At 44.5% G+C, this 18,567-nt stretch overlaps 1 protein-coding gene across 5 annotated transcripts in view; it reads right to left on the bottom strand.

Moving 5' to 3' along the window:
- Positions 1-18,567, bottom strand: part of KIAA2012 — a 126,295-nt gene that overhangs the window by 79,527 nt on the left and 28,201 nt on the right. For 4 of the 5 annotated variants that reach the window (XM_005202670.5, XM_010802194.4, XM_010802195.4 and 1 more), the window contains 3 exons: positions 15,346-15,492; positions 11,670-11,840; positions 9,226-9,336 (listed from right to left, as the gene is read on the bottom strand). In XM_005202670.5, the coding sequence (XP_005202727.1) occupies positions 9,226-9,336; positions 11,670-11,840; positions 15,346-15,492 (429 nt within the window). 5 annotated transcript variants of the gene reach the window in all.

The following is an 18,567-nucleotide window of genomic DNA, read 5'->3' as shown; positions in this document are numbered from 1 at the left end:
GTTTGGTTTTGCTGATTTGCTAAACCATGGTGGGGCTTGGAAAAGCCTGCTCCTTGGCGCTTTCCCACCCCGTCATTGCATGCGCACAGCCACAAGCACACACATATCCTAGGCTGAGCATGGCAACTTGGGATTCTGAGAGGCAACACTGGAGAGAGAAAAAGCCATAATTAGTGTTAATTGTTGACCCTACAGTTCAAGAATAGATGCTCTGGAGAATGGGAAATGAGAACATACATTAATTATTGAGTAGGGACCTTGGAGACAGGCACGCTGGATTAAAAGGAGAGCGATAAATTGCATAATGAATGTTAATTTTCCCTCAAAGAATTGAGTGGTCGGTGGTTGGAAGGGAAAAAGAGGCTAAAACAATCATGAAAGGGAAAGCTCAATGTGTGTCAGGGTGAGAGGGTGCAGGAGGGTTATACAAACACTCTCCATCACGGCTTGCCCCTTCCTCCTCACAGCTCCAGGGAATCTGCGATCAGGGCTTTCCTTAGAACTCCTGTTATTTACCACAGTCTTCTGTAGGGATGCTCAACCAGTTCCCCAAGAGCACACACGCCTGAAAACAGCCACGGTGCATGACAAGCGGAGAGGCAGTTTATTTTTACTGTGGAATTTATTTTTTGTGCGTGTTGGTGGGAGTTTGACTTTACATCAAGGGAGCTGAGGGAACTGAGGGCCACACGGGGAAGGACTGTGGTCCTGTGTGTGCCCCCGTGGGGGGACTCGGGCTCCAAGGTCTTGATTTTTGTTTTACCTTAATTATAGCACACAAGATGCATGCACATCCCCCCCAACCCCAAAGTAATCCTTTTAACTGAAAGTGAAAACAGAAAATGGTAGTTTGAGTAGAAAATTGGAGATGAGGATGTGCTAAGTCGCTTCAGTCGTGTCTGACTCTTTGTGACCCCATGGACTTGTCTCTCACTAGGCTTCTCTGTCCAAGGGGATTCTCCAGGCAAGAGTACTGGAGTGGGTTGCCATGCCCTCCTCCAGGGGCTCTTCCCAACCTGGGGATCAAATCCAAGTCTTTGAAGTCTCCTGAATTAGCAGGCAGGTATTTTACCACTAGTGCCACCTGGGAGATGAGAATTGTAGCCAATTTTGTGAAGAGACCCTACACACAGGCTTGTCACTGGCTGCTCAGATTCAATGTGCCAGTGACCCTCCCCACATGCGGCTGGTGGCCCTGGGGGCCGTCGCCTTGCTACATCTGCTATGTCTGCCCACTGCCTGCCATCCAGGCCCCTGGCAGCTGCTGTCTGGATGGTTCTGTAGTCGTCTGAGCACTTGGCTTTTTCTCCTGCCTGCTGCTGGCACGCCTGTTCCTGACATCCCTCCTCAGGCATCTGTGGTTTCTTGTTGCCTAAAAAGCAGCATTTCAGCTCTTTTCTGGTGCACAAGGCCTTCCCTGGCCTGGTCTTGGTCTACCTTTCAGCCCCATATCCCCTGCCCCACAGGGCCTTCTTACAGACCACTCATCATTTCCTGCATGGACTCTGCTTTCCTATCTCTTTGGTTCATGCTGGTCCCTCGCTGGGTCATGTCTTTCTTCTTTGTTTATCTACTTCTACCAGTTTCTTAAAGGTCAGTGCAAATGGGAATTCCTCTACAAAAATCCTTTCTCATCCCCCAGGTTAGAATCCATCACGCCTTCCACCAAGGCCCCTGCATTCTGTTGTTTAGGCTGCTGTGACAATGCTCACCTCATTCTGCCTTGTGGGAGAGTCAGTTGCTTGTGAATCTGTTTTCATGTGGGCTGTGAGGTCTTTGAAGGCAGCAGCCACAGGGCCTGGTGCTGAACCCTGGGCAGTGGAAAGAGAAGAGCACCATTTCTAGAACAGATGGGCCTGGGAACAATTATGCTGAGCTGTTCCCCAGGGGCGATTAATGTGCACAAGGGGGTTAACCTTGTGTTTCAGTTTCCTCACCTGTGATGTGAATGAAAATACTCCCTTCATTGGATTATTGGGATGATGGAATGAGATGACATAGATGCCTGAAGATGTCTGCTCTTGGTATTAACATCCTTTTCCATCCCTTGAACATGGTAGGCATCCTGTCCATTGATAGAGGAGTCAGGCACAATGTAATGTGTCTTTTCTGTTTTAGGTCCAATGACATTTTATATTGAAATTTTACTTAATATTTTACAAGATGTACTGTATGTATGATCTGGTTTGGTTATCACAAAGCAAAGCAAACTAGGATGGCAGGTATTGTCATAGTTGCATTATATTAAGGAATGTGGTGAACTGCTGTAGGCTCCCCAGGTGGCACAGTGGTAAAGAATCTGCCTGCCAATGCAGGAGATGCAAGAGACGTTGGTTCGATCCCTGGTTGGGAAGATCCCTGGGAGGAGCAAATGGCAACCCACTGCAGTATGCTTGCCTGGGAAATTCCATGGATGGATGAGCCTGGCGGGCTACAGTCCATGGGGTTGCAAAGATTAGGACATGACTGAGCACACACACAAGCTGCTGTAACAAAGAGGTTCAACAAGATAAACTTTTTTTTTTTTTTTCCAGGTAAGAGTCCTGAGGGAGGTGGGTAGACTGGGGTGGCGCTGCTCCACAAAGTTATCCGGGCATCGTGGTTCCTTATATCTTCTGGCTTCATCATCCCCTAGAGCACTTCCCTTTTCCACATGTTTGAAGTTACTTCACCACTACAACCGAGTCCAAGGGGTAAGAAGAGGAAGAAAGAGGAGGAAGAGAAGGAGGAGGGCAGTGGTTTCTTTTTAAGGAGATGACTCAGAAGTTGTACACATTACTTCTGTTCACATTTCATCAGCCATACCTGTCATACCTGGCTGCAAAGGAGGCTGGGAAATATAATTTCTAACCAGGCAGCCATGTGTTCAATTAAACTTCATGGTGAAAGTGAAGTGAATTCACTCAGTTGTGTCCAACTTTACCAGGCTCCTCTGTCCATGGAATTTTCCAGGCAAGGGTGTTGGAGTGGGTTGCCATTTCCTTCTCCAGGGGATCTTCCCAACCCAGGGATCGAACCTGGGTCTCCCACCTTGCAGGCAGATGTTTTACTATCTGAGCCACCAGGGAAGCCAACTTTATGGTAGGAGATTCTAGAAATAATAGGGATAATGGAAAAATATATATTGGGAAACAGATAAAATCTTTGCTACTCACAGTTTCAATCCATATTTATGGATAGTGTTCTGGGAGTACCTATGGTGTTCTCTGGTGTATTCAGAAGTAGATGTGGGGGATATATCTATAGGAATTTTAAATCTCAGAGGAGAATGAAGAAAAAGAGTAAAAAAGATAAAAAAGTGAGGGAATGCCTGGTGAGAGACCCAGGTAGTAAGAATTAGCAGAACCTAAGATAGTAGCAGTCAGTGTGGGCTTCGATGGTCAGGTGAGGTGGTGCAATGAAGATGGGACTTCAGCTAGTCCTTAAATCCTAGAAACCAGAGGCAATAAGTTTTAAGGAGAAGATCTTTGGCCTTAGTTGTTGCAGAAGATCTGGGCTTGAACCTTAGATTTGTCACATAGAATCTGTGTGACTTTGAGCAAGTCACCATACCTCTCTGGGCCTCAGTTTCCCTTCCATAAAATGAGTTGTCAACTGTGGTCTCATAGTTCTAGTGACTCTGCACAGACCCCACAGCCAGGAATCATTTTAGGAGGGAAAGAATTAGCTGGGCTCTGAAGAAGTTGAGGGGGTGGGCGCACAGTCAGGCCATCCTCACTTTAACCAGGCAGCTCTGCTTCTGTTTTATCTATAGGTATCCCCAGAAAAATCTGTTTGATAAAATGCATCCCCTACTTACACGCTGATGAACGTGATGCCTACATTCCCTAAAGTTCTATGAAAAATTGTGAGGGGAGTAGAATTTACAGCCTCACAGGCTCTGAGAGAAAAATATAAGTACATATGCAAAAAATAAAGAGGAATTAAGTATTCTTCAACACTTCATATTGAATTTCTTCTCAAAAAAGAGAATTTCCAGCAGATTCAGAAAGAACTGTTATTTTTAATATTTTTCTTCTCTGGAAGGCATAAAGTGGTGATAATATCACATTTTCAGCCAAATACGAGGGAGGGGAGTCTTTGTACTTAGAGAAAGCATGAGAGGTTTCTGTCAAAGGAGAGGAGACCGCCCAGAGGTTTTCAGTGGCGCTCTGCAGGTGGCCAGCAGAGCACCGTCCAGCGTGGGCTGCTGAGGCTGTGCTGGGTTCACTGCGGTGAGGGAAGGAACTCCGCTTCGCTCTGAAGTCCTAACAAACCCAGTGATCACTGCCCTGTGGTCCATGGGACAGACCCAAATTAGCCCCACACCTGGCCTCCTGGGAACTGCCCATGATTTCTGCAAGAGGAGGAGAGTATATGGGTCAGGACTCAGTAGAGAACAGAAACCACCAAAGTATTTTAAGAGGAAATGAAGCTGCTACAGAAAACTTGGTGTTTCCAAAGTTGCTGCAGCAGCTGCCTCTTGATACCAAGTCTTCACCAGCTGGCTTGCCGGCATTAAGTAGCCAAAGTGCCTCTACCTCATTTCTGCCCTTCAAGCCTCATGCAAGTGCATCTATTTGGCAGAACCTAATTTGCATTCAGGGCTTCCCTGGTGGCTCAGATGGTAAACAATCAGCCTGAAATGTGGGAGACCTGGGTTTGATCCCTGGGTCAGGAAGATTCCCTGCAGAAGGGAATGGCAACCCACTCCAGTGTTCTTGCCTGGAGAATTCCATGGACAGAGGAGCTTGGTGAGCTACATTCCATGGAGTTGCAAAGATTCAGACATGACTGAGTGACTAACACACACACACATTTGCATTCAGTCTCCCTCACTGCAAAGGTTATCTGGGAAATGTGGTTTTCAGCCTGCCAGCCTCCAGAGTACAGGAAGGTTCCCTGGAAGGAACTGTTGGGTGCTAAATGACCATATCCAACCACGTTTTCCTTTATTTCAACATCTGAGATCTGCTAAATCCACCAACACGATTGCTTATTAACAAACACTGACTGGGCAAAAGGGTCTTATCACCACCCAGGTTTCCTCCACCTTCCTTTTTACATGGAGATGGAAGGATTGTGGATTCAGAATGAGGTTTGGGAAATGAAAACAAGAACAATCATGAATTATTGAATAGCTGATATCCTGCTTCAGGATTTAGACAACAGAACTCCTTTATGGAGAGAGTCTCCTTGGGAAATGGGGTTATTTACTAACATACAGCATCATAGCTGGAAAGAACCTTAGAAATCATCAGTTTAGCATTTTCCAAAGTGTGTTCCAAACTAGTTAGATGCGCATGACACTTTACTCAAACAAGAAAGAATTCAATGGTCAAATAAGTTTGGGAAACACTGCATATTCTCATCTTGAGGAGCCATAACCCATATTAACATAGTAGAGGCTCCGGCAGGGAGGAATCTGCTTCATTTTGGCCGACTGGTCTCCAACTTATTTAGTCTCAGAATTTTTTTTTAAAAACAGAATGCCTGCTAGCCTTCCGAGGACTTGAATTTCTATGGGACATACACTGGGAGAACTGGAATGAATTCCAGTTCCTCTTTTTCCATACAGAGAAGCTGAGTGCCAAAGCAGTGAATTCACTTGCAATGATCACAGAAATCAGGGTGATAGAGCTGTGGATAAAACCCAAGACTTTGGACATTTAGTCCAGAATTCTTTCTTCTTCATGCTGTCTCATCTAACGGACTTCTCCACTTTCAAATCTCCAGGCATCTTTGCTAAAGCAACAGCTGCTAAGAGATAGGCTACTCAGGGAAAAGTGCATTTTGTCAAATATCCTACCAATGTGGAAGGATCCTTTTATCCATGAGTCCCAACAACCAACCTTATTACAAAGGACAAACGGGGAGAACACAGAGAAAGTCAATCACTTTGCCTTTATATAATATTTGCCTTCATATAATCAGTGTTTTGAGAGTAACTGGGATATTCTTGAACCCTTCTTTCTGTTTACCAAATTGCAGACCATCAGGAAATGGCGCTAGTATATAATCTATTATGAAAACAAATTATCCCCAAATCTAGTGACTTACTATATTTAGTGATATAGTAAGCCTTTATTATATCTCACACAGTTGCTATGAGAATCTGGGAAACTCTTAGGCTGTGATTCTGGTACAGTCTTTTGTGAGGCTTCAGTACAGTGTCAACCAGGGATATAGTCATCTGGAAGTTTCATTGGGGCATGACTATCTCCTCTCATGGTAGCTCATGTCTCAGAAGTCACACACCATCACTTCAGTTTATCAGAAATGAGACTCTATGTCCAGCCCACACTCAAAGGGAGGAAAATTGGGCTCCCCCTTTTGAAGAAACAAGTGTCAAAGAATTTGTAGACATATTTTAAAACCACCACACCAAGAAAGAGCTGCAAGAGAGAAAGATGCTAATTAAATGACCAAAAACCAAGACATGATTTGGGGGTGAAAATCCATTTAGGACAAGAGAAAGTGTTAACTGAAAACTCTGAAAGAGATGAAGAATTTAAATTTGCATGGGGCTTGGAGTCCCATACTGAATCATGGGCACAGAGATCCTTGAACTTCTTGCAATAAAGAACTCAATTAAAGATCTTCTAAAAGAAAACATCTATTGCTGGCATTGTGACTAGGGGAATAAATGAAGGATTTGAATCAAGGATAAGCAACTTGAAGTGAATATCCAATGTTTTGACTTGTATCCTTCCAAGTTAAAATTTCCTTTCTTAAGCCTTTGAATTTTCTAAGTGTAGCAACATCTCAACATGACCAAGAGGGTCAAATTCCAGCTCAAGTCTTCACATCTTTTTTTTTCCTTCTTCTGAAGGTTTATACTTATTTCCCTATGCTATCTGAAAGCAAGATATCATGATCTAATTGCTTAAGAATTTATTTCCAAATAGATGTTGACAGAGTCTGAAAGTTTCAGAAAGATCAGACAGATCATATTCCCACTTTTACCCAAGGCTTTTTTTTTTTTTTTTTTTAAATTAAAAAACAACAACTATGATCTCCAAAAACTTTCCTTTGTGGCACCTGGGGTATTGCGTCAATCAACATGCATTTCTTGGACATATGATAAAGATAAGAAGTTCTCTAGGACTCTTCTAATATATTTGGGAGCTCAAAGGAAAAACAGATGTAGATAAATGCAGTAATCAAAAAAGTGGGGTTGAGAGAGAGAAATGGACTGAGGCTTCACTGGGGCAGTTCAGTGAGTTGAGGAGGATTTATTTAGGACGATATCCCAGAAATGATGAGCCTTCCCCTGGAACTTAAAACGATTCTAAATATTTGAGGGCAGTTTAGGCAAGGCTGGGAGACAAGAGAAGGGAGACTGAATGTTTGAGTCACTGGACATATGAGAAAAGGGTGGGCCTGAATATAGTGGGAGGTGAGATTGGAAGAGTGGGATGGGGATGGTGATCAAGATGAATGTGAACAAACAGCTGCAAAGAATTTGGTGTGGTTGGAGCAAATCCTTTGCAGGAATTGAAATTTTTTTCCAGTATACTGCTTTTCAAAACAAAACAACAAGGCTTTCCCATTAGCAGAGACTCTTAGAGAGCTGGACCTGTTCTACGGGCGCTTGTGGGAAATGTGGGTTTAAGGGTTTCATCCATCACCCTGGGCCCTATCCAGTCACCATCAAGACTGCAGGTCCACCAGCCTGCAGTATATGGAGGATGGGATAGAGAGTAGGGAGAGGCCAGGGACTGACTGACTGATGGACTGATGATTCATTTGTTCATTATCTAGCTAGCTCACAGTGGATGTCTGTAGGTTTGAGAGGCAAGTAGGATTAAATACATTGTTCAGTGGAGTAGGACAAGATAGTAAATTTTTTTTTTTCCTTATGCGAGATGGTTATTGCTCAGAGCAAGTCTTGATTTATTCAGCATAGATTTCATTTCTCTCTCTCTTTCTTTCTTTTGTGTGGCAATCATTGAAAGATTTTTTCAGTAAACATTTGCTGTGATCCTGTGACACTGGTGTCAGGGACCGCGCTAAGTGCCAGGGACACCAAAATGACTGAAATATGATATTGACAATGTGACAACACACTTAAATATGTAACTTGAAGATGTTCCCTTTTGCTTCTGGCTTTTGCTTTGCCCGAAGGAGGGCTATTTCTCTTGGAAGAGAGTGGACAAATGTGCAGCAGATGAACAGAATCGTGTTTGCGTTCCGGCTGTTGTACCAGCTGGGTGGCACTGACACTGACCTCCACCTGTCTAACTCCTGCTTCCTTTAGTTCAGAACCAAGTTATTTTTATGCTTGTATCATGGGACAGACTAAGTGGTGATGGAAATTCTTAAATGCTGAATTTGGAATGAATGCATTCTTGTTTCTAGAAATCCGTGTATTAATACTAAGTGGCTACTTCCACAGCAACAGACACAACACACAAAATGAAGTAATAACCAATAGCTGCAGGTGGCAGAGTCCATCCCCTTATTTCAATGGGATGAGGGGCCTTGGACACAAGGAAGGACTGGACCCAAAGTCACCTGAAAATACAGAGGACCAGCCAGGGTTACTCAAATCTCCTGGCTCTGAGTCCATGCTCTTTTTATTGATGCAGTCATGACATCACCCATGAAACAAGTGCAGATTTTAATCTTCCTCATCAAGAGGCCTGATGGCTGTACGACTCATGCATACATATCATCAAGGTTCCTGGGTGGTTGACACTCATCACCCTCTGACTTCATTTTTTTTTTTTTTCCCTTTGCAAGATGGTTATTGCTCAGAGCCAACATCCCTTTTCCAAAAAGTGAACATTGCCAGAAGGGTTTTTGGAAACTGCCTTGCTATCTGTCAGGAGCCAGATGATTTGCAGCAGTGAACCAACGCTCATTACAAGGAGACCTGATTGGATTACCAATTAGCCACCTCCACCTCTGGAGGGTGGTTGGAAAGAAGAGAAAAGATGGTGTTTAGTTTGGGCAAATACCAAGAGGGCTTTATCATCCTCATCGAGGCATCAGCACAGCACATTAGGCCTCCTCCGAGCCATTCCACAGGAACGTCTCTCTCCTGATGCAAGAGCGAACTTGTTAAGCAAACATTGGGTTATTGTGTCTGAACTACAGAAGCACCTCTGTGTCAGCCAGAGGAGAGAAACTGGCTGACTTGCGTCTGTTTTTAATGATGTCTCTGCTGCTGGGAAGTTTTGGAAGCTGCAGGTAGAATCTTCCCCCAAGGAAACAGGGCTGACCTGGGCTGTCTCATCTTACCTTCCCGTGACGGAAGCTCCTGGGTGTGGGTGGGCCCTGGGAGGGACAGGCAGATGTTTTCTCCACCTGGACCTTGCAAGAAGTGTCCCAATGTAGGGTCTCCAGATTTTTCTTGAAAATAAGCACAGGCACCGGCAGTGAGTGTTAGCACTAGAGCAGGGGAGGGAGGCCGAATGTAGCCTGCTCTCCCCAGCGGGGAGCTGCTGGAGGGTGTGCTCAGGAGCTCGCTGCCCTCTCCCTCCTGGGGTTCTCCAGAGCTGCGCCATGTTTGGGCCCCATTGTCTAAAGTTAGTGTGGGATGAATGGGGTGGGGCTGCCACTTGCCTATGCCATGGCTTCCGTGAGGTCTAGAAAAGAAGGGTCCTTTGGTTTCAGGCATCCCTGCAGGGACAAGGTGAGGCTGGTAGGGGCATCTTGTGCGAAGGAAATGAAGCCGTGTCCTTCAAGCACGTGTGCAGCCCAGAGCCTCGGCGCAGGTCTCAGAGCCTCCAGCCTCTGCTTCCTGCTCTGCCTTGTGCCTTTGTGCCCTACTCAGCAGCATAGCTGTGCCCTGACGGTCAAGTGTGGCCGCTCTTAGTGACTCCAGGGGCTCGGGCCAGGGAGGAGAAGAAAACTGTATTTCTCCCCGTTGCTTAGTTGAAGATGTTTCTTTGACTTGACTTTCCCCATTTCCAAGGCAAAGGGGTCAGGAGAAGAGCTGGCAGTCAATCACAGTGGATGCTTACAAGTGTGTGTTTATACACATACACTGAGGCCTGACACACACAGGAACACACACTCACACGTACTTACACCGAGGTGTGCATGCACATGTACCCATACACATAGCATACATGCACACACATGTAGGTGTGTGTGCACAGACAGGGATGCACAGCAACACAAGCACAGGCAAACCTGCATGCCTGCTTAATCACACATACACACGTGAGCACACGAGTACACACATGCACTCACATAGCTATATAAGCACACGCATGCCATCAGACACACATGTGCCCTCGTACACACATTCATTTACACACACTCAACCTATGCACTTGAGGCTTCAGGCCACACTTCTCTCATAGTCACAGCCCTGTTGTTTATTCTAATCAGATTCTCCTTTTGTAAGGGTGTCCAATTAGGAGGGTGTGTGTGTGTCTGTCTGTCTGTGTGTTTGGTGTGATTTGTCCTGGGTAATGAAACCTCGTAGGAATACCCTTGGTGGTGACATTATGGTACCTAAAGTTTAGGTAATTAGCTCCAAATTAAGAGAGCATCATTGCCCTGCAAATATAAAAGGGAGGGAATTGTAAGAAAAAGGTTCCACCTTGAAACAGTTGGGAAGTTTCTTTGGTGAAAGAACAGAGGTGGAGGAGGGGGAGACAGGATTTGATTTTGACCATTTCAGCCTTAAACAGAGAAGATGCAAGCACATAATGGGGTTATTGATCCATGTATTGAATTTATGCTCACAAGGCTTCAAATATACACGCTGGGTTTGAGGCAGGGGGAGCAAGAGCAAGCAAGGTTTGAACAGCGAGGTGTCTGTCCCTGAGTGAGTGTGGGATGGGACGAAAGTGGTGGTGCCTGTTGTTTCTTGGTGGCTCTCAGTTGCCATGTTCCTCTCTGAGTGTGAGCTTCTGGAAGCCCCGAGTGAGGCTCTACTGTTAACAGAGGCATTTTCTTCACCAAACATACTCCATCTCCTTCATCTGCTGCTCAACCTGAGAAAGTTGCCCATCCTCCGATGAAGGAGGAACAGCTGGTTGAGCTGCACTTTCTAGAAGTTTGTGGGTTCGTAGGTCTCCAGCTTGGACCCTCCCTAAGGGATTTTCAGGGGTGATTTGGACTCTAAGCAATTTTTGCTTTGTGCGCTGCCCCCACAGAAGCTATCACTGCACTGTCTCCTCCTGATCTGTTGGCTCTTAAGGATGAGAACTCCGAGTGGGGCTAAAGCACCGAGGGTGTGGTCCTGCCTGCTTCACCCTTCAGAAGAGATCTGGAGTCCTCTCTGTTCACAGGGCTGGGCTCTGTGAGCTGGGACCCCAGCTCCCCGGGCTGGGGAGGGTGATTCCTTCCTGGGGACTCTTCCCCTTAGCCAGGTCCCCCGGCAGGCAGGGTTATGGCTTGGCGTGGAGAATGCCCCGTAAACCCAGTAGGGAGTCTCTGTGATGAGCGCAGGGAGCCGCCTCATCATGGGTGCTGCCAGGAGGGAGGGAAGCACAGAACAGCTTGGCAGTGTGAGCTGGTGCAGAAAACCCTTTTTAAAAACATGGACTGACTCTTGAGGAATAAGCATGGTGAGCGTTAATCCCACTGACATGGTCGGAAACACTGCTGATTTCCCTTCTTCAGTGGGGTGGCTTTCAGACAGCTTATGTGTGGCCCTGGAAGATGACTAAAGTGAGCCCAGAGTCACAGACAAGCCAAAGGGGTGCATCTACCCCATAAGTGATTACCTTGTCCTGCTGCTGGAAGTGCCCCCCCAGCTGGTCTCTCACATGGGGGGCCTGTGGGGCTGCTGCGGCCTGATGTCCTGGGGCTGTCTGGGCCTCTCTGGCTCTCTGGACTTTTCTTTCCTTTCCTCAGGGACGGTGACGAGGTCCCCTTCTGGGGCGGAGCAACATCCTCTTCAAAAGCAAAAGGAGAAAAAGCATGAGTAAGAATCAGGATCAGCAAGAAGCAGAGGGAACCTCTTTGCTAACTCTCCGAGTGATGGCTCCTGGTGTCTAGAATTGGTTATTCCCCACATTCTCACATTGGTCTCTCTTTTTTCCAGCCCTGCTAAGGAGCAGAGGCCAGGTATCTCCCATAGCCAAGGCGGGATTACTTTTGACCCTTCCTTGGGGGAACCTCTAAGAACTGGGAGAAGCCGAACAGTGGTTGTTCTTATTCTTGTCCTGCTGATGGACTCCTGAGATAGAAGAAAGGCAAGGGAGGCTGCCAGGTCCTTCCCTAACTGGGGAGACCCAGCCTTCAAGCTCATGGGACTACTGGTTACAGAGTTCCAACCACAAAGCAATTTTCCTAAGCCGACCAGTGATCACATGGCCCCTCTGGGTCATAAAGCACACAGCAGCCCCTTCCAGATGATAGACGGTAACAGCATGGATGATAACACTCCACAGAGCACATCCTGGCCTCCATCTCTCTCTCTTTTATTCTTTCTTAAAGTCAGCAGGGACTACTCTAGAGAGGGTAAAACCCAGTAATCTAAAAGTGATTGAGACCTTGTCGTAATCTCAGAGAGAGTGGTCTTTATTTCATGTTCAATGTACTCTTGCTGTTTGTATAGAAAAGCTGGCTTCACACACAGCCTCAAAGTACCATAAGCCACTTCTTAGAAAGGGAAAAGTGTCTTTACAATGGATAAACCTAGCAGACACATCTTTAACCAAATGAAGAAGTTTAACATCACCTATAATGGAGCAAATTATAACTAATGGGATAAATATAAAGGCATATTTATGTCCCTTGATGTAATGCCCTGGGAAGAGCACATAACCAACTTAGTATACTTGTCCAAAATGTTTGATCTGCATCTAATTATGAGGAAACAGACAAACCTAAATTGAGGATAATTCTGTAAAGCAGCTTAGCCTATCCTCTTCAAAGATGTCAGTGTCATGAAAAATGAGACTGCGAAAGTGTTCTAGAGAAAAATATGCTCAAGAGATGTGACAGTTAAATACAATGCATGATTCTGAGTTGAATCCTGGATTGATTGGGAAGAAAACAGCTATAAGAAATGTTACTGGTATAATTAGAGAAATTGGAATGTGGACTATATATTAGAAAACAGTATGACATCAATGTTAATATTTTTGAATGTGATAATTGCACTGTGATTATGAAGAACATCCTTGCTCTTGGGAGACATATGCTGATAAGGGATGAAATGTACAAAGTCTGCAGTTAAGTCTCAGATGGTTCAGCAATAAAATAAAATATGTATGTGTGTATGTGCATACATAAAATCTGGCTTCATTTTTATGATATGAGAAGTGAAACAATCCAGGGCTAGGCAAGTAAACGGGTCTGTGCAACCTCTGGACAGTGGGATAGTCTCACTTACTAGTTTTAAACACCTTTGCCTCAGGGACCCTTGGATGAGAAAGATTCCCATGGAAATCTTGCCTGTTTGAACCCCCACATCCTTTTTTTTTTTTTTTTTTTTTTAATGCATCTGCTACCCGGTTGAGTTACACACTGAACTAACATATTAACTAATCAAGAGATCAGGGACTTCTTAGCCAACTTCCTTCTGGCAGGGTAGTAGATCCTCGTAGATCTAGAGGATGGACAAGTTCTAGATCCTCTGTCCCCAGTGGACACAGCAGCTCAAAACAAGTGGAGGGCTGGTGAGGTGAGCAGCACAGAAGACAAAATTCCCTGGTGTTGCCATCCATCCTGGTGGCTCAGGCTGTGCCTTGAACGTTGTGGTGCACAGGGAGGATCTGCTTTCTTCCCTGTCTACTCACAGAGTGACCCTTGCCATGTTTGGATTTTTTACAAACAACTTCAAATTCTTTAGGACGATTAACTCTCGCTTAAGAAATATGGTAAACAAGCCCCTGCCTCAAAAATCAAAGGATTTGCATTTCCCTAATAATTAGTGATGTTGAGCATCTTTCCATGTGCCTCTTAACCATCTGTGTATCTTTGGAGAGATGTCTTTTTAAGTCTTCTGTTCAGTTTTTGATTGGGTTGTTTGCTTTTTTGATTTTGAGTTCCATGAACTGAAATAGCTAGTGGGAACCTGCTAAAGTACAGGAAGCTCAGCTCGGTGCTCCAGAGGGGCAGGATGAGGGGATGGGAAGGAGGTCCAAGAGGGAGGGGATATATGTATACATATAGTTGATTCACTTCATTTGTGCAGCAGAAACTAACACAACATTGTAAAGCAATTATACTCCATTAAAAAAATGAAGTTGAAAATTAAAAATAAAGAAACTACCTATATACTATTACTGTTTTAATATCTAAAATGACAAAATAAAATAATATATATAATAATACACAGAAAAATCGAAGGACCATTCTCAAAACTGAAATGTGTCAAGAATGTCGTGACCTGGGTTCATTGCTTTGTTTGTTCTGAGAGGCAGTGCAGTTTGATGAATAAGAGTACAGGTTCTGAGACTGGAAGGCAGCTCTGAGCCCAGTGAGGCCACTTGTAATTGCGTGACCTCAGACAAGTTCCTCATCTCCCAGGGCTTCAGATTTCTGATCTGTGAAACAAGGGTAGGACTGTTGTGAGGAGCAAATGAGATGAGAGGTGTTAAAAATTGAGGAGCGTGCCTGGCACTGAGGAGGAACTTAAATATTAATGTGCCTCCTTCTACTTCTGATTACCACCAGTCAGAGATTACCTAGCATCTGTGATCCTGTCATCTTGCCCTTGGGGAAGGAGGTTGTTTTCTAAAAGTGAAGAGCTTTCTAAATATGGCCCATTATTTCCAATCTATCCACACCTAAAAATATACACTTTGATATATACATAATTTCAGATGTTCATATGATGTTTTGAAAAAAAATGAAGACTTTTATTGATATTATGAACTTTTATTGAATAAACACATATTTCTAAGTAGATTAGGTTAAAAAGATAGAAACTAGAGTGTGCAGTAAATGTTTAGTAATTTGGTGCTGTTTTACATCTGCAATCAGAATATATTCTTGTGTGCTAAGTCTCTTCAGTCGTGTCTGACTCTTTGCAGCCCCATGGACTGTAGCCTACCAGATTCCTCCGTCCATGGGATTCTCCAGGCAAGAATACTGGAGTGGGTTACCATTTCCTTCTCCAGGGGATCTTCCCGACAGAGGGCTCAAACTCACGTCTCTTATGTCTCCTGCATCGGCAGGCAGGTTCTTTACCACTAGTGACACCGGGGAAGCCCATAGAATATATTCTTAGGGGGTTTCATTAGTCACTAGTGAGCTAGATACGAAGTTGTTTTCACTATGGCACTTTGATTATGGCAGCTGCTGTCTGAGCAGAAGTACCTTCAAGTAGCTGGGGAGGAGCTTTGTCCCTTCTAGCCTCGTTTTTCGTGGCTGGGGACCCTGACATGTCTTGCCTTGCTCTCCTCTGGAGCAGGATCCTGTGGGATGCTGGAGGGAAGGAGTAGCTACCTTGAGGCGAGAGTGTGTCCCTGTCTGTGTCCATTGGGAGATGCACTCTTAACGCCCTTGACCCCCTTAGGGACACCTGCTTCAGGGGAGGTCTCCATGACGACGTGTACTCTTCTGTTTCTGGTGCTGACTCAGGCTGTGGAGCACCTAGGAGACAGAGAGAAAGCCAAGTTGTGCTGGACATCTGTGGGTTTTGCCAGCTGTCTTTTCTTCTTTTTTTAAAAAAATCTGTTTTTTTTTTTTTTAATGCTTTTTATTTTATTTATTTTTCTTAATCCCCCAAGAAGGGATTGAACCCATGCTCCCAGCAGTGGAAGCACAGAGTCCTAACCACTGGCTCACCAGGAAATTCTCAAACATTCAGCCTTTAAAAAAATTTTTTTGGGGGTACAGCATGGGGGATCTTAGTTCCCTGACCAGGGATCAAGCCTGCACTTCCTACATTGGAAGAATAGAGTCTTAACCACTGGACTGCCAGGGAAGTCCCTGTCTCTTCTTTTTGGGGACCCATCTCTTTGTCACTCACTCCATGTGGTTTTGGGTGGTCTGTTCTCTGACTCCAGGGACGGGCATGTGACTGAAGCCTGGCTATGAGAGCATCTCACTGTCATAGCCACAGTGATTGAGTCCAGGGAGGACACAGAGCCCAAGCCTGGCCAATCAGAGGCAATTTTGGTACTTTTTTCAAGAGCTTTTAAGAGGTATATCCATTCTACTGGGATTAACAAGCTATCATGGATTTGCAAGAGGCCATCTTTACATGGGGATAACCTACTTGAGAGGAAAGATTAACAGAGCTGAGAGACTCGGACAAATAGTGTCCAGAGGACATTTTCTGAAACCTGGATCCAGTTCAGCCTGGAGTTGGCTGATCCTTGTACTATCCAATTACATGAGTGAATACATTTCTTTTTTTCGCTTAAGAGCGTTTGAGTTAGCCTTCTAACACTTGTTATTGAAAGAGTCCTCACAGACATACACAAGAAGGAAGAACTCAATGGATTCACTTTCTCTGTATTTTATTCCTGGTTTTCATTTGGCAGTGTGTTGGCAAGCTCAATGGATCTAATAGCTTTAAGAATCTGGTGCATGATGTCCTTGTGACCTTCCTTCCAGGGTCATCATGGAAGATAATCAGGATTCAACTGAATCCTGCTGATAGTCCTGTCTTTATGTGCCTTAGGCATGTTCTTTTAAAAATTGGAGTATAGTTGATTTACAGTGCTGTGTTAGTTTCAGGTGTACAGCAAAGTGAGTCAGTGAGCATGTCTTTTTATTCTAGTGTTTTGACTTCTGGGACTTTACTGACCCTGGGGAGACTGTCTCTCCCAGGGCTAGCCAGGCCCTTGAGACAGTAAAGGCAAGTGCATATTTCATACGGCAACTAACCAGTCTAGAGCCCCTCCCGCTGCTCCCCAGGCATGACCTCCTTTAAACAGCTCTTACACTTCTAGGACCCTCTGTTGTTGTTGGTTAGTCGCCAAGTCGTGTCTGACTCTTTGCAGCCCCATGGACTGCAGCATGCCAGGCCTCCCTGTCCCTGCCAGGCCACTATCACCCTGCCTTTATGACCCCAGGGCCAGGTATCCAACAACCAGGGACAGCCCTGATGCACAGAGTCTGCCCAAGTTATTCCAACTAGCCAATGCCAAACTTGCTTAGCCTGCTTGCCCTGCTTTGGCCATTTCTTCCTGCCAAAAATGGAATAAAAACTCTTGCCCATTCCCTGTACACCCCCCATCCGCCCTCCCCTCCTCACACACACTGTGCCCCCTGCCAGCACTTCTGCCTCCTAACTGACCCTGGTTCTTTCCATGTGGCCCTGTGGGACATGGCATGCCCTCTGCTCTTGGGAACTGTGAGTAACAGACTATCTTTTCACTGGCAAGTGTCTCCTGATATACTGGCCTCATTAGACCTGAATAATAATTTTAAAAACCCTGCATTTAAAAATACTGTAATACTGTGTGTGTGTGTTTTAAGGAGCTACATAATTTTTTGGAAAGGTAAAATCTACATATAGTGAAAGCAAGCAGATCCTAAGTAAACAGTTCAGTGAGTTTTGATAAATGTATATATCCATGCAACCAACTAAGATTTAGAACATTTTCATCATGTCAGAAAGTTCCTTTATGCATCCTTCCATTGACAGTCTTTTAAGCTTAACAGTTATGATATTCTTCATAGTGAGAATTCCAAACAGCTGGAGAGTGAAAACTCAGAAATCAGTGGCAGTTTTTCTGAAGTTTCTAGAAAGCTCAGAACTAGGACTTTTCAAAATTGGAGTCAGCTGTTTAGAGAGTTGCCTTTTGCCTCAGGCTGCCCAGAAAATTCCCAGGGGCAATAATGTGTCTTTGGCCAGGGTGTTGTGGAATGGCTTGGGAAGATCAGAAAGAATTTCTGCTTGTGTGCAGGGTGAACTGAGTGGTCACTCAGAAGCCTCTTTCTAAGTCTTAGGTTGGAATTGATCTCTCCTTACTTGGACTCTCTTAGCACTTTGCTTAGAAGCTCAAAATCTCTTTCCTGACAAGGATTGTAGAAATCATCTAAGTTACATAATAATGTTACCTAATTCACAATCAGGAAAATGGAACAGACTCAGAGACATAGAGAATGACTGATGGTTGCCAAGGGGGACAAGGGGTTGGGTAGGGATGGAGTGGGAGTCTGGAGTTAGCAGATGCAAACCGGAATATATAGAATGAACACACAACAAGATCCTACTGTAAGGCACAGGGAACTGCAGTCCATATCCTGTGATAAACCATAATGGAAAAGAATGTGAAAAAGAATGTCTCTCTCTATATATACTGTATATATATACATATAACTGAATCGCTTTGCTGTACAGTAGAAATTAACACAATATTATAAATCAACTATACTTCAATAAAATAAACTACAAAAAATCAGGAAAAGTGGCTCTTCAGACAAACTTTGATCTTTCATAAAACTAAAATCCAAAGATCCAAATATCCTTTTTATCCTGGCTGCCAGGTAGCTAGCTCATCTAAATCCAGTGCTTATCAAAGGCAATGAATTCATTGCAGATGTCTGATAAAATTTATTTCTCTACTCTTTTTAACCAGATTTTTATTTTTTCAATTTCAGTTATATATGGCATTTACTTGTTGTAAACTGCCTGAAAATCCTTGCACCTTTATAACATCTATGGTGCCCTGGACTTATTTATGTGTATGGCTGACTGCCATTTTCTTCCAC

Source organism: Bos taurus, chromosome 2, assembly GCF_002263795.3.
Source record: "Bos taurus isolate L1 Dominette 01449 registration number 42190680 breed Hereford chromosome 2, ARS-UCD2.0, whole genome shotgun sequence".
NCBI lineage: Eukaryota > Metazoa > Chordata > Mammalia > Artiodactyla > Bovidae > Bos > Bos taurus.
This window is presented reverse-complemented; position numbering and strand designations above follow the sequence as displayed.